Source organism: Coptis chinensis, chromosome 6 (assembly GCF_015680905.1).
Source record: "Coptis chinensis isolate HL-2020 chromosome 6, ASM1568090v1, whole genome shotgun sequence".
In the NCBI taxonomy this organism is placed as follows: Eukaryota; Viridiplantae; Streptophyta; class Magnoliopsida; order Ranunculales; family Ranunculaceae; genus Coptis; species Coptis chinensis.
Window position 1 is genome coordinate 59,461,679 of NC_141461.1, and position 24,909 is coordinate 59,486,587.

General features: G+C 40.0%; 1 protein-coding gene and 1 long non-coding RNA gene across 4 annotated transcripts; one reads left to right on the forward strand and one right to left on the reverse strand.

The window, feature by feature from the left end:
* The first annotated feature begins 9,216 nt into the window (after positions 1 to 9,216).
* LOC147493776 (uncharacterized) lies at positions 9,217 to 11,050 on the forward strand. Its single transcript, XR_015198178.1, has 2 exons — positions 9,217 to 9,779; positions 9,931 to 11,050. It is a non-coding gene; the product is annotated as an uncharacterized LOC147493776 (long non-coding RNA).
* LOC147493777 (transcription factor GTE10-like) lies at positions 10,304 to 19,358 on the reverse strand. 3 transcript variants are annotated; one of them, XM_086565179.1, is made up of 11 exons: positions 19,234 to 19,358; positions 17,944 to 19,144; positions 17,789 to 17,837; positions 15,675 to 15,830; positions 12,173 to 12,276; positions 11,937 to 12,006; positions 11,717 to 11,797; positions 11,516 to 11,631; positions 11,340 to 11,406; positions 11,128 to 11,258; positions 10,304 to 11,044 (listed from the first exon to the last, which is right to left on the reverse strand). In XM_086565179.1, the coding sequence occupies exons 2-11, from the start codon at positions 19,024 to 19,026 to the stop codon at positions 10,769 to 10,771; spliced, it is 2,133 nt and encodes a 710-aa protein (XP_086421305.1). In that variant the 5' UTR covers positions 19,027 to 19,144; positions 19,234 to 19,358; the 3' UTR covers positions 10,304 to 10,768. The 3 variants fall into 3 exon arrangements, with proteins under 3 accessions (XP_086421305.1, XP_086421306.1, XP_086421307.1); XM_086565180.1 differs by having other exon boundaries at positions 12,173 to 12,246; positions 17,944 to 19,347; XM_086565181.1 differs by lacking the exon at positions 15,675 to 15,830 and having other exon boundaries at positions 12,173 to 12,246; positions 17,944 to 19,348.
* Between the last annotated feature and the right edge of the window lie 5,551 nt (positions 19,359 to 24,909).

Sequence of the window (24,909 nt, forward strand, 5' to 3'; positions counted from 1 at the left end):
ACTTTTTATGTCATGTTATTAGGCAATCTCACAAAATATCAATCAAACTTCTATTATTAAACAACAAAATGAAGTTGAAGGATTTTATCAAATGTAAGTTTTTTTTTTTAATGGAGAGTGAGGTTTTCACGTTATAAGAAATTTGGTTTAGTGATCAATATAATATTAATATATAATAGTTCTGCATATTTGTAAATATTTTTCAGAATAATTAATATAATAACACCCGTTCATAGATAATCTTTGAAAATCGATTCCACATAGTGAGTCATGCATAATTTAAAGAATAATTAACTGGAAATCGAAAACTGAATAATCTTCGATGATCCCACATAGTAAATTAAGCATAATTTACTTTTTATGTCATGTTTGCAATGACACTGCAGATGGATCAGTAGAACTTGCTATTACACACCACATTAGATAATTATAAGGAAATCGAAAACTGGATTCGAATACATAACTGAGCTCAAAGAGTAATTAATGGAAAATTAGAAACTTTATACAAATTGCATTAAACTAACGACAGAGAATAATTAACGGGAAATTAGAAATTGGATGCAAATCTTTGAAAAATATTTAACGAAAAATCGGAAATGGTATGCAAATACATCAAACAAACCTCAAATAATAATTAATGGGAAACCAAAAACTTGATGCAAATGCATTGAACTTAACTCAAAAAATAATAAACAAAAAATAAAAAACTGAATGCAACTGCATTGAACTAACCTCATAGAATAATTGGTGGGAAATTGGAAACTAAATGCAAATACATTGAAATAACCTCAAAGAATAGTTAACGGGAAATCAGAAACCAGATATAATTGTATCGAACTAACCTCAAAGCATAAATAATCAGAAACTAGATCACGGATGCATTGAACTAACCTTAAAGAGTTATTAACGGGAAATTGGAAACTGGATCCAAATGCAATGAAGTAATCTCAAAGACTAATTAACGAAACATTGAAAAATGGATGAAACCGCACTGAACTAACCTAAATGAATAATTAACGGGAAATTATAAATTTGATATAACTGCATTGAACTAACCTCAAAAAATAATTAACGGGAAATCGGAAACTTGATGCAAATGCATTGAACTAATCTCAAAAAACAATTAACATAAAATCGGAAATCGGATGCAACTGCTGTTGCAACCCATTTCACAATTTTTTTTATTTTTATAATTCTCGACTACTTGGTTAGATGTTGAAGGCGAACAATACACCTAATCTGACTTCATCAGCTGAACCCATTTGGGTTGCCCTCACATCCCCTTATCGGGGATCAAGGCTGCCGCACCGTTCTCTCCTCCTCTCCTCTTTTCTATCTCACTCTTGGATTCTCCTCCTCTCTAGATGTTATCTCCTCCTCGGTTTGTCTCCCTATTCTCCTCTCGTTGTCTCCTCATTCGGCTCCTCTTATCTAGGTTTCTCCTCCTCCCCCGGATGTCGATGTCTTCTTCACCCTACTCTCTCTCCTCCTATTCCTCCTCCTCCTCCTATTCCTCCTCTCTCCTGTCGTCGTCTCCTTTGGTCGTCTTCCTATGGCCGTCGTCTCCTCCATTCTCGCTCTAGATATCTCCTTTGGCCGCCTCCTCCTATGGCCATCTTCTCGCCTCCTCCATTCTCTCCTCTCTTCCTCCTCGTCTCCCTCTCTGGCTATCCTTCCTCCTCCTCCTTCCTCCTCATCTCCTCCCCCTCTTCTGTCATCTCCATCATCTCTCCTCCCTCCTCCTCTCTTTCCCGTCTCTCCATCCCTCGGCCATCATCTTCCCTTCCCTTCTCTTCTCTCATCTATAGATATCTCCTCCTCTCTTCCTCCCTCATCTCTCCTCGGCGTCTCCTCTTCGCCATCCTCACCATCCTCCTCCTCCTCTCCTCTTCTCTCTCCGCCGTCCTCCTCCGACCTCTCCGTGTCTCCTTTTCCTCCTCTCTTCCTCCTTATCTCCATATCATCTCCTCTCCCATCTCCTCCTCTCTCCTCCTCGTCTTCTCCTTCTTTCTCCTCATCTCGGACATCATCTCCATATCTCCTCCTCCTCCCCGCCGTCGTCTTCTCCACTTCTCTGCTATAGATATCTCCTCCTTATCTCAGACATCATCTCCCTACTAGATCTCCTATCCTATTCTCCATCCTCCTCTCTCCTCTCGGCCGTCGTCTTCTCCGCTTCTCTGCTCTCCTCTCTCTTCCTCCTTTTCTCAAGACATCATCTCCCTCCTCCTCCTCCTCGGGCCGTTGTATCCTCCTCCTCCTCCTCTTTGGCCGTCGTCTCCTCTCTGCTAGCCCTCTCTTCTCCTTCTCCTTTATCTCCTAGATCATCTCCCCTCTCTTCCTTCCCCTCCTCCTCTGGGACATCATCTCCTCCTCCTCCTCCTCTTCGCTCGTCTCCCTTCTCCTCTTCCTCCTCCTCCTCCTTTTCTCCCGACGTCTCCCTCTCCCCTCTTCTCTAGATCTCCCCTCCCTCCTCTCCTCGTCTCTCTTCTCCCTCTTCTCTAGATCGGCATCGTCTCCATCTCCCTCTTCTCCTCTCCCTCCTCTTCCTCCTCCTCTCGACCCGTCTCCTCCCCCTTCTCTAGATCCTCCCCTCTCTTCCTCCTCCTCTCGGCGGCGTCTCCATCCTCCCTTCTCTAGATCTCCCTCCTCTTCCTCCTCCTCTCGGCCGGCGTCTCCATCCCTTCCCCCTTCCCTCTCTTTTCCCTCCTCTTCCTCCTCCTCTCTCCTCTTCTCTAGATCTCCTCCTCCTCTTCCTCCTCTCTCTCCCATACTCCTCTCCTCTCCTCCTCCTCCTCCCCTCGGCCTTTCTCTTTTTCTCTCTCCGGTCTTCCTCTTTCCTCCATTTCTTCTTTTCTCCTTCCCTCCTTTTTTTCCTCCCCTCCCTCGAGTCCTCCTTCTCCTCCTCACATTTATCTCTCCTTTCTTTGGGTTTACCTCATGGGGCCTAGTAGGGTCTTGGGCCTATTCTCTTTAGGTTTAATACCTACAAAGGCCCATCTTATGAAAATGGCTATTACATTTGCCCCTCTTGCTCCCTTGGCGGTGATGGCCTCGGCCGGACCCGAAAGTCTCCCGAACTTCATTGTCTTTCCCTCTGAACTCTAGATATCCCTCCTTATCTTAAGACTGTCTGCAGTCTTCTTCTCCTCAGGACGTTCGTATCCATGTACTCTGCTACTGGATCGTATGTCTGTAAGGTACTTAGTCCCTCTTTCTCCTATTAGATCTTCTTATAGAATTCACTTCCATTCCTCGAAGTGTCTCTTTCCCGTGGCACTCTCTTCACCATCGATTATCATGTCCCTCTGTCTCAATCCATCGGTTCTCGTTCATATACCTCATTAACGTATCCACGAAGGGTCTCATCCTCTTCGCTCTCACTCTTCAACTCAATACAATGCCCATGATGTGTCTCAACTTAACCTAGCCAGCACCTTTCACATAGAACTCCCTACCATGTCAGTGGAACGCCTCACCCCAGCCACCAGCTCTCCTTCTCAAAACTCACTACCATGTCCGCGGAGTGTCACACATCAGCCACCATCTCTCCTTTAGATAACTCACAACTATGTCCGCGGAGTGTCTCAGCCCGACCCTGAAGCTCTCATTCCGGTGCTTTCCTCTTATATCCTCCTCCTTGGCTCGCCTCGACCACCATCTCTCCTTTATAAAACTCGCCACTATGTCCGCGGAGTGTTTCAGCCCAGCCATAAGCTTTCCTTCACATAACTCACTACTATGTCCGCGGAGTGTCTCGCCTCAGCCACCATGCATCTCTCCCTCGGAAAACTCGCCACTTCGTCCGGAGTGTCTCGGCCCGCCATAAACTCTCCTTCACATAACTTACTACTATGTATGCGGCGGGTGTCTAAGCCTCGACCACCATCATCTCTCCACCTCGAAAAACTTCGCCACTATGTCAGCGAGTGTCTCACCCTTTCATTTCCCTTTCATAGAACTCAACATTGTATCCGCCCGGGGTCTCTTCCCGCTTTGCACTTACTTTCATGGAGACCGATATCTCTTCCCTGAAAGGGCCTCATCCCATATTTCTCTTTTTGTCGAACTTCAATAGTATTATTCCTTCTAAATATGTTTGCTTGCTCCCCAATTGCAATTTGGAACTCCGGCTCGCGGAGGGCTTATCCCCTATTTGTCTCTGCTCTAGAATGGAGTCGATGAGGGGCGGCTTCGGCTTGCCCCATGTTTGGTCGGATCTCTGCCTGGAGGGCTCATTCCCCCCCCTGCGCGCTGCAGGTGGAGTCGATGAGGGAACGACTTCGGCTGCCCCATGTTTGATTGGATCTCATCTCCGGATGGCTCATCCCCATTGTCTCGCTTTCGGGGTGGAGTCGATGAGGGGCAACTCCGCTTGCCCAAGGCTTGGTCGGATCTCATGTCCATATATCCTATCCCTTTCGAGGCGGACCACGAGGTCGGGGGCTCGCACTTTTGCCCTGCCTTTGTTTTTGGACCGCGGGGTCAGCGGATCTATCTGCTTTCGAGGCTTGGACCGCGCCCGATGCAGGGCGGCTCGGCCTGCCCCACCGCAGCTGTTTGGACCACGAGGGTCAGCGGATCTATCTCGCTCGGGCATCGGAACCACGAGGGTCGGGCGACTCTGCACTTGCCCCACATCGCGGTGTTTGGACCACGAGGTCCGCGGATCCTATCTCGCTTTCGAGGCCCGGACCGCCCGGTCGGGATAGCTCTGCTGCCCCACCTTGACTGTTTGGACCGCGAGGGTCCGCGGAGCTCATCCCCCCACGCTTTCGCTTTCGGGTAGTCGCGAACTATATCGAGGGATAACTTCGTCTTGTCCCCCCGAGGCGAGCCCATTTGTTGCAACCCATTTCCGCGATTTTTTATTTTTATAATTCGACTACTTGGTTAGATGTTGAAGCCGAACAATACACCTAATCGACTTCATCAATTTGAACCCATTTGGGTTGCCCTCGTACCCCTTATCGGGGATCAAGGCGCACCGTAGTTCTCTCCTCTCTCCACTCTTTTCTCTATCTGCTCTTGGATTCTCCTCCTCTCTAGATGTCATCTCCTCACGGTTTGTCTCCCTATTCTCCTCTCGTTGTCTCCTCATTCGGCTCCTCTTATCTAGGTTTCTCCTCCTCCCCTGGATGTCGTCACCCTACTCTTCTTCTCAAGATCTCTCCTCCTATTCCTCCTCCTCTCACGGGCATCGTCTCCTTTGGCGGCGTCTCCTCTGTCGTCGTCTCCTTTGGCCGTTCGTTCCTATGGCCGTCGTCTCCTCCATTCTCGCTTTCTAGATATCTCCTCCTCTCTTCCTCCTCATCTCGGGACATCATCTCCTACTCCTCCTCCTCTCGGCGTCATTATCCTCGGCCATCGTCTTCTCCGCTTCTCTGCTATAGATATCTCCTCCTCTCTTCCTCCTCATCGGGACATCATCTCACTCTCCTCCTCCTCTCTGGCGGTCGTCTCCTCGACCTTCTCTTTTCCTTCTCTGTATAGATATCTCCTCCTCTCTTTCTCTCTCTGGGGACATCATCTCCATACTCCTCCTCCCCTCTGCTGTCATCTCCTCTCTCCTCTTCTCTAGATCTCCCCTCCTATTCCTCATCCTCTCTGCTGTCGTCTCATCTAGCTGTCGTCTCCTTTGGCCGGCGTCTCCTCTGACCGTCGTCTCCTTTGGCCGCCGTTCCTATGGCCGTCGTCTCCTCCCTTCTCTGCTCTAGATACCTCCTCCTCTCTTCCTCCTTATCTTGAGACATCATCTCCCTGCTCCTCCTCTCTGGCCATCGTATCCTCCTCGCCGTGCGTCGTCTTCTCCGCTTCTCTGCTATAGATATCTCCTCCTCTCTTCCTCCTTATCTCCGAGACATCATCTCCCACTCCTCTGGCCGTGTCATATCCTCGGGCCGTTGTCTCCTTTTGGCCGTCGTCTTCTCCTTCTTCTCTACTATAGATATCTCCTCCTCTCTTTCTCCTTATCTCGGACATCATCTCCTACTCCTCCTCTCGGCGTGTATCCTCGGGCGTCGTCTCCTTTGGTCGTCGTCTCCTCTGGCCGTCGTCTTCTCCCTTCTCTGCTATAGATATCTCCTTCTCTCTTCCTCCTTATCTCGAGACATCATCTCCCAACTCCTCCTCTCTGGCCATCGTATCCTCGGGCCGTCGTCTCCTCTGGCCGTCGTTTTCTCCCTTCTCTGCTAGAGATATCTCCTCCTCTCTTCCTCTTTATCTCGAGACATCATCTCCCTACTCCTCCTCTCTGGCCATCGTATCCTCGGGCCGTCGTCTCCTTTGGCCGTCGTCTCCTTTGGCCGTCGTCTCCTCTGGCCGTCGTCTTCTCCCTTCTCTGCTATAGGTATCTCCTCCTCTCTTCCTCCTTTTCTCAAGACATCATCTCCCTACTCCTCCTCTCTGGCCGTTGTATCCTCGGGCCGTCGTCTCCTTTGGCCGTCGTCTCCTCTGGCCATCGTCTTCTCCCTTCTCTACTATAGATATCTCCTCCTCTCTTCTTCCTCATCTCGGGACATCATCTCACTACTTCTCCTCCTCTCTGGCCGTCGTCTCCCTGCTCCTCTTCCTCCTCCTCTCTGGCCGACGTCTCCATACTCCCCTTCTCTAGATCTCCCCTCCTCTTCCTCCTCCTCTCTGACCGACGTCTCTCTTCTCCTCTTCTCTAGATCTCCCTCCTCTTCCTCCTCCTCTCTGGCCGACGTCTCCATACTCCCCTTCTCTAGATCTCCCCTCCTCTTCCTCCTCCTCTCTGACCGACGTCTATCTTCTCCTCTTCTCTAGATCTCCCCTCCTCTTCCTCCTCCTCTCGGCCGGCGACGCTCCATACTCCCCTTCTCTAGATTTCCCCTCCTCTTCCTCCTCCTCTCTGGCCGACGTCTCCATACTCCCCTTCTCTAGATTTCCCCTCCTCTTCCTCCTCCTCTCTGGCCGACGTCTCATCTGGTCGTCGTCTCCACCTACTCTGGTTGTCTCCTCCCTCCTCCTCCCCTTAACCTTTCTCTTTTTCTCTCTCTGGTGCCTCTTTCCTCCATTTCTTCTTTTCTCCTTCCCCTCACTTTTTTCTCCCCCCTCTCAAGTCCTCCTCTCCTCACTTTTATATCTCCTCTTTAGGTTTACCTCATGGGGCCTAGTAGGGTCTTGGGCCTATTCTCTGGGCCAATACCTACAAAGGCCCATCTTATGAAAATGGCTATTACAACTGCATTGAACTAACCTCAAAGAATAATTAACGGAAAACCAAAAACTGGATGCAATTGCATTAAACTAAAATCAGATATTAACTAACGGAAAATCAAAAATTGGATGCAAATGCATTGAAATAACCTCAAAAAATAGTTAACTAGAAATCGGAAGTCAGATGTAACTACATCGCACTGACCTCAAAGCATAAATGTCCACTTTTTTAGCCTTCTCACATGAATAATTACGAGTAATTAGGAACCCAAAACGAAAGTGAATTTATAAAAACAGACCCTTACATATATGTAAACTGTATAGAAATTGTAAACTATCGAACTAACCTAGAAAAACAATTAATAGAATCGGCTGGATCTGGATGTATTAAACTAACCTCAAAGAGTAATTAACGGGAGATTGGAACATGGATGCAAATACAATGAACTAATCTCAAAGACTAATTAACGAAACATCGAAATTTGGATGCAACTGTACTGAATTAACCTTAATGAATAACTAACTGGAAATCATAAAGTGGATACAATTGCACTGAACTAACCTCAAATAATAATTAACATAAAATTGGAAACTTGATGCAACTGCATTGAACTAGCCTTAAAGAATAATTAATGAAAAATTAGAAACTGGATGCAACATACTACATTAAACTAATCTCAAAGAATATATAATTAATGGAAAATTAAAAACTTGATGCAAATGCATTAAACTAATAACCCTAAAACATATTTGTATTATATGTAGAGAGAATAAATGTCTCGACAAATATAGTTTTGCATTTTAAATAGTATTTATTATAATTTTTTTTTTATTGTGATTGGGAATGTCTTGCTATTCAAGCAGCTTCAATATTATTTTGGCCACATTAGACATTCTCACAAAACTTTAATCAAACTTATATTATTAAACCTAACAATAAAAAGAAGTCGATGAGTTTTATCAAGGTTTGGTGCTTCCTTTTTATAAAGAATGGTGCAAGAAATTTAAATGAGTAATTAATATAATTTTCATTTTTTCATAGTTCTGCATAGTTGCTAATTTTTTTTAGAATAATTTCATATAATGACACCCGTTCATAGGACACGTTCATGTGATAAATCTTTTCAAATGAGAGTAGTATATTTTTTGATGATATGGAAATAATCAATCTGTTTTTTAGTGATTTGTACACATTAGTACATAAAATTTGAATGGTGATGATTTACTGACTAAATCACCATAAATCTAATAAAACTATTATACAAGCTAGATTAAGTTTAAGATAATTCTATTTGAAAATTATGGATTAATATTCTAAACCATAAAGTGAAAAAAGTTATCTCAATTTAATCCCTTAGTTTCAAAGTACTTATACACCATAATCATTTTCATTAACATATTTGGGTTTATTTTCAATAAAAATATATTCTGATTCGAAAATTTGCCGCTAAATCACTATAAATCTAAGAAAACTATTATACAAGCTAGATCGAGTTTAAGATAATTCTATTTAAAAATTACGGATTAATATCCTAAACCACAAAGTGAATATGCTATCTCAATTTGATCCCTTAGTTTCCAAGTACTTATGCACCATAATCACTGCTCATTAACGTATTTTGATTTATTTTTAATAAAAATATATTCTGATTCGAAAATTTGTGTGAGACATTTTGTAAAGCTTTTTCAGCACACAAATATCTATGGGTATGGGCATGGGCATGTGTATATATAGAGAAAAAGAGGAGAGAATGGTTTTCTAATTGGACACTAAAATTGGACACTAGTTCTAATTTCCCATTAAAATTGGAAACAATTTCTAATTGCCCCAAAATTCTTTATATAAATATGGATAGTTGATCATAAGCCCATGTTTTTAAAAACATCGACTAGAATGACAGTATGACACGTGTCACATGATGGGACATCTTAAGAGATTTAATCAAATACAACAAGTTTGGATACTAAAGTGACAAGACTGAGTCCAAGTGTCATAACTCATCCTCCCAAACCTATTCGAGCTCCTATAATTTTAAATGGAGCTCTACATTGGATGATTAGCAATGTTCACCATAAGTTTCAGTTTAGGGCCTGGCCGCATTGTTCAGATTCAATTGCGCTATTCAACGTGGACTGCGAGGAATTTCACACAATGGCACACCCAGGACAACACGATCTTAAGGAACTCACGTAAATGGATGGACATTTATGTTATTCCGATAAGTCATCAATTCAGAAACTAGTCATATGGATCCTCAAGAATGAAGATAGGGTGTACTTATATTTACGAACTCTATGAACCCTTACAATGATACAAATGTACGACGAAAGTTTGCTATTTTTGTACTGTACAAGAACCTATTCCTTTATAATCTGCGGTCAGGAGCATTGATAAAAGCTGGAATTAGTCTTTGATGAATTCAGATTTTCTGAGTCCATCCAGGTCTCTTGGATATATATGGGATGCCCTGAAACACTAATCTTTCAACTAGTTGTTCTCGGCACTCTCTAAGAAGATAAAGTAGGAAGATGGTGATTGGTGATGATACTGAACCTGATGACTGCCTACACACTAGGTTGGGATGAAGCTTCTTATTAACGTAAGTTCTTTGGATATAGAAGAAGAGAGTTGTATTTTTAGATATTTGAGACTAACGTTTCCTCATTTCACAAGTTGACAGTAATTGATATTTAAATTTTAGAAAGATTCTGTGAATTGCATAGAGTTTTCTTAATGAACATCTTGATCAGCTTCTTGGGCAGACGATTTCTGAGTATACCAGTTTAATGGAACAACAAAGAATGCTTGGGGAATAGAGAAAACAGATGGAGATAGCTTAGATACAAGATCGGTCGCCATAGCATCTTTGTAAATGAAACAAACCCAATATCATCAGTTTTACATAATCGCAGATATCCGTGGAACTCCAGCATGTTTTTATAGAAGCAAAATGTTTATTCCCATTATTTTTCTGGAAAACAGGGTCATCCCTAATTGCAACTCCTAATGGAGGGTCATAACTAAACCCTATACCATACTACCATTTCTAATTCATTCTTTGAAATCAATTCCATATCGGCACGAGACTTTAATAAAATTAAAGAGAAAACAAAGGAATAATGGTTGTTAGAACAATGAATTATATTGGAACTTCCAAGTAACTCAGCTTCTACCTCCTTATAACTACAGGTATTAAAATGGGCTCACAGCACAGCCATCTTTACATTACTTTCTTCTAACAGTCACAAACTGAGCATGCATAGTGCCTGTCGTCCAACTTTTTCCTTCCACAAATAGAGATCCCGTATAGAATGTAGAAATAAATATTTCAAAGCAAACAATTGTTTTAAAAAAAAAGGGTTATATTTCTTCTGGTAAGCACTCCACTCTGTCAGTCCAAAGCCAATAGCCATTCCAATCCGACCTGACGGCAATTATGATAAATAAACTTTCTCAAGCCTGGTTACTGCAATAGTCTGACAATTTCAAGCTGCTGAGGAAAGTATGTCTTTGCCGAAATATGGAAGTACCAAACCAGTTTTCTGAAAATCTTTTTCCTAACTGCCATTGACGATTGGAGGACCTCAACTAATCAATTTCTCCTTCCTCTACATCCGTTAAGGGGTCCTGAAAACTATTGGGCTCACATTCTTCCTCCTCCTCTTCGTCCTCTTTCATGTATAAGCCAAGTTGCTCCAGGGGGTTAGTACATCCTTGGAGCTTAAAGCCACCCATGCCATCTTCTGAGTGAATTGGACTTGTTTCATCTACAGAACTGGGTATATTATCAGCAGGAGCAACTGTAAGCAATTCCAATGCTTCAAGAAATTGACTATTCTCATTGATTTCAACACTCTTTTCCATCTGCAGGTTAAACAATTAGCTAGAAGGGCCAACGAAACCTAAACTACCAAGTTTATTTTCGCGTCATATAATTTGTCCTCTACCTTCAGCAATGCTTGGCGTGCTGCTTCCCTCTCGAGTTCCCTCTTTTTCTTGGCTTCAACAGCAGATTCCACTTCAGCCTGCCTCAGAGCATCTTCTGCAGCTTTCGCTTCTGCTAGCAACCGAGCTTTCACTGATCATAAACAAGGACGGGGTGATGGATTAAAGTTAGTTAAATAGCACAACCTGAGAATCTAAGACATAAAAAACGAACCTTCCCTTTGCTGCCTCTCAAGTTTTTCCCTTTCACGGCGCAACTTCTCGGGATCCCCTTTTTCTCCCTGACATCAAAAAAAAAAATGACTGAATTGAATTGGAGTAAACGTGTTCAGAAAAGTACAGCAGAAATCGTATCAAATGATTATTGACTGGGCCAACTCTTCAACACACCTGGGCAAGAGTCTTTTCTCGAGCTTTAAGGATGGTATCAGCAAAACGGCTCCTCAACAAGGCTGCTCGATAGAGCTTATCTGGCGAGGCCTGCCTCTCAGATGGTGTAATCTCCCCTAATTTGTCATGGCAGAGCATGAGATGATTCGTTCTGAGAGATTTAAACCTTCCAGTAAACAGTACATTTAAATTCATGCTTACCCTCTTGACAGCTATCTGCCTCAGTAGAAACTGTCCTAGGCTGGGAAGTCTGCTCAAGTTGATCCAAACCACTAACAGCTTCTGTATACAGCCAGTTCACAACAGCACCAATAATATATCATGCCTGACACTCTAAACGGGCTTTCTCAATAGAAGAAAGCCATGATTAGGGTTCTGACTCAGTAGAATTATGCAACTGAAATAAAGCCAAGAAACTCACGATTTCCATCATTGGGATCGATAAGGTCACTTGCTTTTTGGTCTAAAACTTCTCCAGCACCTACTGTTTCCTGCATCGGAAAAATGGAAGAAACACAATCTCACAACCAATGATTCCCTACAAATATAAACCTCCACAGCAAGGCAGTAACACCAATGCTCAAATTAACCACTAATTAACCAAAGGATACAAGCATCAATTTCATTTAGTTAGTACTTGCAGAAAACAGAGTATACCTTAACCCTAGCTGCTGGAGATAAAACTTTAGTGCCATCTGATTCATTCTCAGAGGAACCTCCAGAGCCCGAGTCTGTGAGAAAACAACAATAAAAGAAGCAACCTAAATGGGAAAGACACCAACTGACAAATAAGTGGAGCAAAAGAGTCTCTCTTGTTTATTTTAGTTCTAATAATGCAAAGTAATTAACAAAAATAGATCCATCATCAGTTATTAAGTACACTTTGTATTATCAATAAAAAGTTTATTACGCGCACACTAAATGCAATTAAATCCAACTAACAAATGGCATGTGAGGGTATCATAGGCAACAAAAACAGATAAAACAAAGTATGAAAACAGGGAAAAGCTACTCGAAGATACAACTGACTTAAAGTTGATGGCAGAAGCAATAACAATGATATGCAAAATACTTTTCAAACAAAGATCGACAATAACAAATCAACTCTATTCTCTAACAGGGAAAAAAAACGCAATAGCCTTCTTCAATTCTCAAAACAATATACAAATTCAATTTAAATATAAAAAACAAACTAACAAACTACAAGAGCCTTTAACAAATAAGAAACTAATTATAATAAGAAATCAATTAACCTAAAATTTTCTGGAAAACAATATCTTCGAGCAAGACACAACCCTCAAAGTTCAACTTACATCTTGACTGGCATGTGACAAGGGTTGCCTTTAAAACCATGAAAAACTTGTTTTTATACTTTCGTACACCTTTTACCTCTAAAAACTAGAGGAGACTTTACCATTCCACCACTATAACCAGCAAGGGCATATTATATGCTTTATAATCACTACCATTAGCCAAGTAAGAAATTCCAAGACTTAGCTCACTAAGATAACTACGTCCGCAACCCGTCTTTCAATATTCAGGACCTTGCTCTAAAAGCTAAATGGATTGTTCTTCCTAAGGCTGAGTCCAATGGCTCCCTATCCCCTTAAAATCCTTTGCATATATGCAGAGGGAATTAATGATAGAGAGTAAAATATGTTGACTTTAGCTCTACTTTTAAGGGGATAGGGAGCCATTGGATTCAGCCTAAGGTAATAGTGTGCAAGATATGGAATGAGTGCAATCGGAGAGTTTCTAAAAATAAGGAGAAGGAAGTGCATAAGATTGCGACGGACATCAAGGAAATATTATACGATTGGTCGAGGGGAATCAATCTATTCAAAGAACTTAGATTTCAATATTTTGTGTAATAGGATACTCTAGCTTTGTAAATCAATTCATGTAACTGAGTTGTTTTGTGAGGATTGTGAATTAGCTACCAAAAGCAACTTGCTAACATTTACCAGTTTATGTAACAATTTTTGGAATGAGTATAACTTTCATTGATCCAGAAAAAGGAATAAAAAAATATCCCGTAAAAAAGATATAACACGTTCCTCTGTGAACAAAAGACATTCAAAACCTCATACAATCTATATGATCAAAACAAAAGATAAATAAATAAATCTAACCCAGCACTATTGTGATCAAAACAATAAAAAAAATCTAATCCACCACTATTGTGATGCAAAAATTCACGTTGTTCACAGCACAAAACTAGGTAAAGTGGAGTCCTACGGTTCATGTTTGGGAAACTTGAATGATAACCCAGAGTCCAAGATGGATTCATCAACAAATATAAAACTTAAAGACAAGTCTCCTCCCCTGAGAATAACTTCTTATAAAGTGTTTCATTTTTATCTCGCAAGTCTTTGGAAGACGCCAATCTGCCAATCTAGCCTTCCTCTGGCTAGGATCAAATGAAAACTCTATGGAGCATTTTGCTTGACATAAACTTAAGCTACTAACTCAACTTCTAAAAATGAAGTCATTGCCTGACAAAATTATTCTTCCTTTACGTAACATCGGTACTCCAAAATTCAACGAAAAAAGCGTCATGGTTTGAGAGTTCAATGGGGTATTTGGAATACCTCTATTTGCATGTCAGGGTTTCATCAGTGGGTTTGCCCTGGTGGCTGGATTCGGTTGAAAGTGCTACTTTCCTTGTGGGATTTGAGAGTTCGTACAGGATAGGAAAGATGTATTTGCAGTATGATTCCTTTCGTGATTTTGAGGGGAATTTGGTTGGAAAGGAATTGTAGGCATTTCGAAGGAAAGGTGAAGACTATAAAGGAGGTCATCATGTCTATCAAAGTCCTTTTATTCTTTCGGTCCAAGGTGCATGACGAGATGAGGGCTATACCCTTCAACCATTTTAAGTTTAGATGGATTCCTTAATGTGTTGATAAAGGACCTTTGCATTTGTAGATTCCTGTTTTTGTCTTTCTTTAATTTCTTTGTCGTTGTACTGGTAGCAAACCTCCCTCTTTTAATTCGATTCATATCAATAAATTATATTTGCCTATCAGAGAAAATAGAAAAATTGTGTGTGAGATATGTCTCGCTGTATCCAAAACAGACACATTGAAGATTATACACCTCAATTATCAATTGTGCCGTGTCGAATACAGATTCACATACCCGTGTCAAAGCAACTTAGATCTTTCTCGTAACTGTACCCAACGTTGATTGCACTAAGACCATCTGCACTGTGTGCGGATAAATATAAATATATATATATATATATATATATATTGAATGAAAGAGAAGGCTATAGTACATCAACAAATGAGTAAAATGAGGCCCACCTAAATGAGGTCATTGGCTGAACTATTCTTCTCTCACTGTATATTGATTAGGATTTACAACCTGCATGTGAGTGGCTTGGGAACTTCCAATTTAACACCTTTTTGATATCTCATTCCCCACAAATGAATTACCTCAACATATTATGGCACTTTTTGCTGTTGTTACTATAGTTTAATTTACCAACTAAAAAAATTGTTTCTAAGATTTTGTCTTCGTCAGCATTTCAAGCTTAACATAGGTGTTTATTCAACATTAAAATTCTGAATATCAAGAATTTTCACATATTTCTTTCTCCCATGTGTACAGAGAGGTAAATGGGGCAGTAGATTATTTGGCTTCGCTTGATGAGGAAAATTGTAATGATGTTATTTTTTTTGTCCCTCCTGTAGATCATGTACTCCAATCTATAGTGAATGAGGATGCAAGTGGACAAGTCTATGTAAGAAATTCTTAGTTAATACAGGTGAGGGTCTGCCTAACCCTAGCTTACTTCAAAAAATAAATAAATAAATAATATTAAATTCAAACAGTCTTCTACTATTACTACTACAATAAAGAAATAATACAAAATAACTACAACAGGAATAATAATAGTAATATATGTTATAATTTCTATTACAACTATTACTAGTACTATTAATAATATGACAAAACAAGAACACCAATACAGCATCCCGGAAAACACCTTCATATGAAGGAATTCAGACCACCTAAGAAGTATGCAGTATCAAATCAAGCATGTACAGCAAATGATATGAAGCCAACAGCTATAAACAGAACACATTTGATTTCAGAAGCTAAAATATCGGAAGGAAGGTATGGAAGCAGAACAGAAAATTCAAACACCAACCACTAGATGAAGAACCAGAACCGCTACTAGAACTACTTGAACAACTGCGTTTATTCTTTTTGTGGGCAGCATCTTTTTCTATCTCTACTGGAGGGCAGCTGGAGACAGGAGGGTCATTCCCTCCAGTATCTACATCCTCATCAACAGTGTCATTCCCTGTAGATAGAGAAAATAGAAGAAAATGATCATACACAAAAATCTGACCTACCAACCCATACTACCACCGAACTGTCCCCACTTGACCACCACTACTTTGTAGGTGTGGGGATCTGCTGAAAAGGCCACAGTGCTAATTAGAGTAAGGTCAATCACTTTTTAATGTAGATCTTACTGGCGGAAGTTTCAGTTTAATTGAATCTACACTTTAATTGAAACACAATTAAAAGACGGCCTAAAAATCACCCTTTTATTGAATCTCTCAATCACAAATCACACACATAAACACAACTGCTGAAACCCTAACTACAAGCCCATTATTTAAAGTAAATCTAAAAAGCTTAAACCAACATGTGTCCAACTAACTAATGGACTCGAACCATAGGCTTGGACTAAACTAAGAGGCTCACGACCATAACATGTAAAGGGAACATAGGTGCACACCTATGACACTGACAGACTCGACTAATATTCTACATCACTCTCCCCAACCGAAAAAAAATTCGTCATCGAATTTCTAATCAACAAAAACTTCAGGTAAAGATAACCATGTCCACAAGCTTTAGGAAATCGGCCAATACCCAAGCTGAAAGGAATCCGACCATGAATTTTTCCTTTGTAGCAGCTTCCTTGGCTTAAAATCAGTAGCCCACAACATGCTCTTGCACACAGATTATAAAAACAATAACCAGAAGATGCACCAAAAATTTTCGATACTAATGGCTCATCTTGAAAGCTTGTAACTTCACCAACATATGTGACTTTCTTTAAGGAAATCCAAATCTGCAATCGTGCTTTTATGAAAAACAAATCACTTCGTTTGTCAAAGTGAGTCTTCGTTTGTCAAAGTGAGTCACAAAATTTTCCCAAATCGGATCTTCGTACTTCTCAAAAAAGTACTCATCTTCATACTTATCAAAGATTGGTGAAGCGCCGAATAGGGGGGCTTCAACACCTGCCGGCAGCCGAGCGACGCCATCATTGAGGGGTACACCCTCACGTTCCTCATTGAGAAGAAGTTCCCTGTTGGTGTTATCTTTCATGCCAACTATGTTCTCTCCGTTGTTTTCTGGATCTGTAGGCACAAAAGGGTTTAGAAGAGGGATTGAACCATCAACCTGAGATGCAACATCAGTAATAGCCACTGAACCATTATTCTGTGATGGTGGAAGTGGTTGTTGCACCTCTCTTTGGACTGGAAACTTTGCTTTCATCAGGTTCTGGAACATCTGTGTCATGTTCTTCATGTTTTCTTCTAAACAAGACATGCGAATATCTATGGATGGAGAACGACCTCGAGTTGCTTTGTTATTCACCATAATAACACAAAAAAAATTGACTTTTCAAAAAAAAATCGCCGTGAACAGTAACCTGGTGAACAGTGACGCGGTGAATAGTACCCGATAAAAGCGGTGTTTCACGCGAGCGGTGTTTTTCGGTGAACAAGATCAAGTAAATAGTAACCTCCTCGGAATTAATCACCTCAATACCAAATAATGTAGATCTTACTGGCGGAAGCTTCAATTTAATTGAATCTACACTTTAATTGAAACACAATTAAAAGACGACCTAAAAATCACTCTTTTATTAAATCTCTCAATCACAAATCACACACATAAACACAACTACTGAAACCCTAACTACAAGCCCGTTATTTAAAGTAAACCTAGAAAACATAAACCAATAGGAACACAATATGTGTCCAACTAACTAATGGACTTGAACCATGGGCTTAGACTCAACTAAGGGGCTCACACCCATAACATGTAAAGGGAACATAGGCGCACACCAATGACACTGACAGACTCGACTAATGTTCTACATCACTTTTAAATCCACATCTCGCACAGTTCCTACCTAATGTAGGGCAGAATCCACATCCCCAATGGAGAACCACACAAGATCTAGGTGATATTAATATAATTATGGTAAAAATCAACAAATGGATAACTACAAACCTCTGCAGGGCTGGACCGACAAATTGCTAAGCCCTGAATCGTTCAGTATCTGCATTCAAAAAAAAGGGTCACTAATCACATACATGTTATTGCATTTGACAAAATGTAATAAACGCCATAAAAATGTATGGAGTTTTGTAGCTCAATAACAGTACCTCCATTTCACAAGGTTCTGTTTTTTTCTGATTCATTTGCATCTCCATCAAATGGTCATCTACAAGCTTTCGTAGTTTCAACAACGCGTCATTAGTGAAGTCATCAATATCAATCTCTATCTCATCCTCACCAGTTTGGGTTTGATTAGAACTATGCTCTCTCAGGAAATCAATGATATGCAAAGGGATGTCTTCCACCAAAGACGCCAAATCTCTGCTTAGCTTGTGCTTATCCTCATGTGTCATAACTCGCTTAATAGGATCTGATTTTACCTTACTTTCCATAGAAGAGACCTTCCTCTTTTTTGCAAGTGGCGCCACTTTGAGAGTTTCCGCTTCCTCGGGATCACTTAATTTTTTAGGTACAGACTTAGAATCAGCTGATGGAAGTTTCTTACCAATAGACTTCCACCTCAACTCAAAATACTTGGCAAGTGTGGCAGCCATATTATGAACCTCATTACCAGGAGGGTTATAAGTCATTGCATTGGAGAAAGTAAGTTTCACATCAGCATAAAACTCTAACGGACTCATATACACACCAGAGATAATCTTCTTCTGTACAGTACCCAAATCCATCGGATGCTTAATAACATTAAAATAATCCGGAATGTTAAACTTCACCACATCAACGGGCGTGTTAAATAACCTCCCATTCTGATGTGTCATCAATCTTTGTAACAACGACGCACACTGTTTCATTATCATCGCATGCGACGTACTATTCATCAACGCAGCCTGCTTAGATTCAAATCTCCCCGAACCATCCCTCGTCAATAAAGCCCCACCACTACTCTGCCCCAAAGAAGAAACTCGTTTCTTCCCCAATTTGTCAACGCGCACAATCTTCTTAACCTCATCACCATACTCATGTACAACACCAGCCCGCGAAACAATATTTTTACAAAATAATTGTACCCGTTCTAACTCAGTCCGTAATCTTAATAACAACTCTTTCCTTTCCGCCCTACGCAATCTAGTAACGGAAATAACTTGTATAGGTACACCAAAAACGCCAGACTGGGATATTATTTCGAAGTCTACTATTCGTCCCGAACTACCAAACCCTTCAGAGTCATCCATTTTTTCAACTGCATGTATAATCAGAAGACACTAATTTCTTCTTATCGGAAACTTTGTGGGCATACTTATTCGGTTTACGTTGTCCAGTTGGTTCTATTTTAATCCATTTTTTGAAACCCTAGTAAGAGTGTGTGATCAAATTGAAATGAAATTGAAATTGAAATTGAAATTGAAATTAGAATGGATGGCAAACCTAGTAATTAATACCTGGACCGGAGCGAAGAAAATGGATCTTTGAAATAAACCGTAACGTTTTTTCTTTCTTTTTTTCTTTCTTTATCTTTTGAAGAAGATGAGATCACGAGAGAGAGATATTTGGAGGCACGAAATGATGACGTGGATTTTTTTTTTCTTTTTTATTTATTTTTTTTTATATATTTAACCGAGCAATCAAATTCCGGGCTCGGGTTGCAAAATAAGTGGACCCGTGCCCGCTAACGGTTGACAACTTGAACATGGGCACAAGGGACGCACAGTCCGAATCATGGATGGGTTCAGCGAGTACGCGTAGCCGTTGTGCAAGATTGGAACCTCATGGGACCCGGAAGGGAATTGTTATATACATACCCATATATCTCAAGGCAGACCCCATTTTAAAAAATTTAAATACCGGATATGTCCCCAAATAATCTCTTATGGCATACTCCACTTAAAAAGTGAAAACACATCAATTTCAACTTTTGTCTTTTTACTCAAGTTTTGTCTTTTTACTCTCTCTCAAGAAACCTTCCTTAAACCCACACTTTTTTTTTTTCCACTCTTCTCATTTTCTAATCCAAATAAACTTAACCCACACATCTCTTCTTTCTCTACACATATTCATCTTTTTTTTTCAAATTCTTTTGTTCTATTTCTATTTACAACCCATCTTTTTGTTTTTCATTTTTTTTATGACATTGAGTGAAATGGAATGGGCATATGATGTTTTTAATGTGGAAAATAAACTATTTAATGAAGAGAAATTTCAATCAAGTGACCAAGACGAGGTAACTTCATACACAACTATTGTTCATAATAATTCCAATATCAATTTATTATGAAATCATTATGAGGACGACTTGTACAAAATGTGATTACAAAGTATTTATGCAAACTCAATATATGAGGACGATCTCTTCCGTTTAATGGTTGATTTTAATAGTGAGTGTTGGGAAATGGGAATAGTCTTACATTCGAGACGTCCCAGGCCAACTAACTTTCTAAGACTCTGGCGCCCCAACTAGAGCGACCTATGAAGCATTAGACAGTCTAATTTGGCCGTCTCTTAGTTACTTTTATAGATATTTTTCTTGTGACAAATTTTTAGCTAACATTATAATTCACTGTAAATGTTATAGGATCCTCTATACAATCACAATGAGGTACCAATTGATGCACTTCGGACTTCACAAAATTCAAATGCATCTTCGGAGGAGCACTACATAGATCAAACCGAACATTTTAACACCAACATGGTATGCACGGATGAATATACATTTTGAAACTTACTTCTTTGATTTAATACCTTCTCACCCATGGATTAATGAATACTTAAATTGATTTATAGGTATTTGATAGTCGTTAAGATTTGATTGATTGGACACAACATAAAGGAAGTGAAGTGGGAGCTATTATCGTTACTGGGAAATCTCAAAATGCAATTGGTTGGAAGGCTCCTAGACTTATTTTCATATGTGAGCATGGTGGTAAATTTCGATCTCATAAAAAGATAGAAGCAAACGAGAAGGCAGTGATAAAGACTGGAACAAAAAAAATGAAGGGTTAACTAGTATTACCCCCCTACTAGATGAGCCAATTAGGATTCTCTCAGATGAAATTAGGGTCTCCCCTAAATACACACAAAAAAAAAAAAAGTCAAAGTGGGTTGACCGAAATTTTTTGTGTATTTGGGGGAGACCCTAATTTCCCATCTAGCTGGGGAATCCTAATTGGCTCATCTAGTGGGTAATACTAGTTCACCCAAAAATGAATTATCCTTTTAAATTAAAAGCATGTTTTGAATGTGGTAGTTTATATAGATGGACACTAAGAGTTGATTGTGGTCGTCATAATCATGGGATGGCAAAAACTATGGAAGGTCACTCTTATATGGGAAGGTTTAATAAGATGGAAATGATTCTTGTATCTGAGATGAGTAGAGTTGGAGTCAAACCAAAAGAGGTCATGAATGATGTCAAAGCAAGAAATATATTAAAGTCGTCCTCTATGAGACAAATGTATAACGCAAGACACAGAATTAGACTTGGTGAAATGGAAAATAGAATACAGTTGCAAGAGTTGGGTAGATTGTTATGGGAAAATAGATATGTGGAGTACAGTAAACGTTGAGAAGGTAGCAATGAGGTTTGTGAATTGTTTTGGGCCCATCCGGGTTCGATCCAAATGGCTTAGACTTTTAACCAAAATTTTCTCATGGATTGTACGTATAGGACAAACAAGTATCATTTCAAGTTGTTAGAGATTGCAGGAGTGACATCGACCAATATGACTTTCACTACATGTCATGTGTTGATGGAAAAGGAAAAAGAGTATGACTACACTTGGGCATTGGAAAGGTTTCGAGAGATACTCATGCTTGAAGTTTCAGTGTTGATTGTGACTGATAGAGCTAGTTTTGAAGAATGCGGCCAATGTAGTTTTTCCAAATGCAAAGAAGCACTTGTGTCGATGGCACATTTCCCAATGTGTCTTGAAAATGGGAAAAAAATATTCTCAATGACGAGCAAAACATAAATAAACTTTGTGCCATGTAGACTAATGTGGTAAAGTCAAAGACACATGAGGGTTTTTTGAGAAAGTTTGCTTCTATAGAATTAGCTTTTAAAGACTATCTTGTGCTCATCCAATATTTGCGTAGAACATGGTTTCCTTACAAAAAAGCATTTGTTGCTTACTGGATAGACCAACAAAAGCACTATGGAAACACTACAACGAATAGGGTGGAAGGATTGCATGCTCGACTGAAGTCGAGCTTGAAGGGAACATGCAAACATGATTTTCTTGGAATGTGGAAATTGATCCATCCAGTTATCAATATTGAGATGAGCGAAATTAAAGCCTCTTTTGGTAGGAGTTTAACTAGATTTCAGCACGAGTACAATGACAAGTTTTTTAGTGAGCTCAGAGGATTTATTTCAAAGAAAGCTTTAGATTTGATTTTGGAAGAGATGAGACATATAGATGTTATTGGGGTAGATGATAGTGTTTGCGACCACACTTTGCGTACTTCACACGATTTGTCGTGTGCGCATGAGCTAGTGATACTCAAACAAAAAGGGTGTAGAATACCTCTTTCTGAAATTGATAAATTTTGAAAAAAGTTATCTATTAAACCGAGAGCCAGTGATCCCATTGGTGTTGATTATAAACTAGCTATGGATTTATTTATTCAATGACTAGGATCGACTTCTGAATACCAGCAGAGATCTATGATAAAGATGCTTATGGAACTTGCAACGCCTGAAAGTTCATCATTGGAGCCACCAAAGGAGGATGCTACACCAAAAGGTCGTCCTAAGGGCAGTACTAAGAAGAGGCCAGCAAAAGAAGAGTGGTCAACTATCCGAGATCCGTCATGATTTGAGTACCCTCAGGATGCTCTACCCGTGACTCCACAATCTATAACGAAGCCCAAGGCCAAACCATTTGTTCTAAAGAGGAAGAAACCAAAATTTTGATGTTGGTTGCTCTATTAATGAAATTGAACATCCTCCAGATTCTCCACCTGTGACTCCACAATCTATAACGAAGCCCAAGGCCAAACCATATGTTTCAAAGAGGAAGAAACAAAATGTTGATGTTGGTTGCTCCATTAATGAAATTGAGCATCCTCCAGATGCTCCACCTCTGACTCCACAATCTATAACGAAGCCCAAGGCCAAACCATATGTGTCAAAGGGGAAGAAGAAACTGAGTTTTGATGTCAGTTGCTCCATTGCTCAATCTAGATATAAAATGTATTTTCCGCGTGAATTGCTACAGTTTATTGTTGGTTTTGAAGACCCTGTCGGCGATGGAAATTGTGGTTTTAGGGCTCTCTGCTTGGCTTTGGGAAGAAAAGAAACCGACTGGTTTTGGATGAGACAAGAGTTATTAAGTAAGTTAATGTCAAATGAGGAATATTATGAGAGAATATTTTCCTAGGAAGCTGTTAATGGATTAAATAAAAGGATAAGGAAAAAGAAGAGAACTCGTGCCAAGATGAACAAATGGATGGATATGCCTATTACTGGGTATTTGTTTGCATCGAGATTTGACGTTGTGCTTGTACAGTTCTTTACATCATATTGTTATACCTTTCTCCCTATGAGATCCCCAATAGATCTAAACAATGTTAATGTGTTTGGGATCAGTTATGTTAATAGAAATCATTACATTAAACTAGATTTGGAAGATGGTTGCCCAATTCCAAAAATAGTGTTGTTTTGGAGCAGGAATAGTCTAGAAATAGCAAAAGGCTGGGAAATTCTAGTGAAAACCCGTGTGGAGGCATTCCAAGGGTTGAATGTTCAAGGGATTGCTCAAGCGGAGGCTTTCGAAGGAGATCCAATTTTTGTTAATTAGTGTAGTTGGGCAAATAGATGTTTGAAATATTTTATACTTTTACAGAAGATACATGAAGAAACATTTTTTGCGATGAAGAATTTTTGTAAAGACTTTGATAGAATGGAATTGAGTTTCTTATATATTTTGGAACCAAACATTTTACATGTTTTAATTTTGATGTTTCGACTTTCATTGTTTACATGTATTGGTCTGAAATATTTTGCTAAAATTTCAAATTAGTTAGAGTTTTAATTTTGATCAAAACTAACCTAAAAATAAAAGATGTTCAAATTAGGCTAACTCTGTGTGCATTGGATGGTTGGACTGGACCGTCTTATAAAGATAAGAGATTGTGTTGGACCTGTATTAAGAACGGTTCATTGGAACCAACTTTAAAATAAAAGACGTTCAGATTAGGCTAACTCCGTCTGCATTGGATGGTTGGACTGGGCCGTCTTAGAAAGATAGGAGATTGTGTTGGACATGTTTTAAGAACGGTTCATTGGAACCAACTTTAAAATAAAAGACGTTCAAATTTGGCTAACTCCGTTTGCATTGGATGGTTGGACTGGACCATCTTAGAAAGATAGGAGATTGTGTTGGACCTGTATTAAAAACAGTTCATTGGAACCAATTTTAAAATAAAAGACGTTCAGATTAGGCTAACTTCGTCTGCATTGGATGGTTGGACTGGACCGTTTTAGAAAAATAGGAGATTATGTTGGACCTGTCTTCAAAACGATTTATTGGAACCAACTTTAAAATAAAAGACGTTCAAATTAAGCTAACTCTGTTTGCATTGGATATTTGGACTGGACCGTCTTAGAAAGATAGGAGATTGTGTTGGACCTATCTTAAGAACGGTTCATTGGAACCAACTTTAAAATAAAAGACGTTCAGATTAGGCTAACTCCGTCTGCATTGGATGGTTGGACTAGACTAACTGTTTCGGCAGTAAACTGCTTCAACACAACGAGAGCAATGGTAAAGAACACACTAAGAAATAGAGGAATGTGATGTTGGGGGAGATGAAACCAACCAAATAATGGCTGCCTACGCATTACAAGAGATCTATTCTCTAGGGATCAAGTTTCCAATGAGTTCCTTATGAAAAATGGTTTGGTATTTATATCGATAGAGTAGAGAGTCCTTGTAGCTCAAGTAATCTTGTATCTTGAGTAATTGTGATAGAGCATAACTGTCAACTGATAACTATCTCTTTGATAAGAAATGAATCTGGACATAAATCAATGTACATTAGTGGCAAGCCATGTGGCTAAGGTTCAGCCTTAGACACATGAGTTAATGGGCCTGTACATTTATCTATGGTATTGCAAA

What these genes read in the sequence shown, in the direction of transcription:
- LOC147493777 (XM_086565179.1), bottom strand. Translation starts at nt 19,026, where the DNA reads ATGGATGACTCTGAAGGGTTTGGTAGTTCGGGACGAATAGTAGACTTC. An exon ending in CAGAACCTTGTGAAATGGAG is followed by an intron (nt 17,838 to 17,943) that starts GTACTGTTATTG and finishes TTTTGAATGCAG; the next exon opens with ATACTGAACGATTCAGGGCT. An exon ending in CGATCCCAATGATGGAAATC is followed by an intron (nt 11,798 to 11,936) that starts GTGAGTTTCTTG and finishes GGCTGTATACAG; the next exon opens with AAGCTGTTAGTGGTTTGGAT.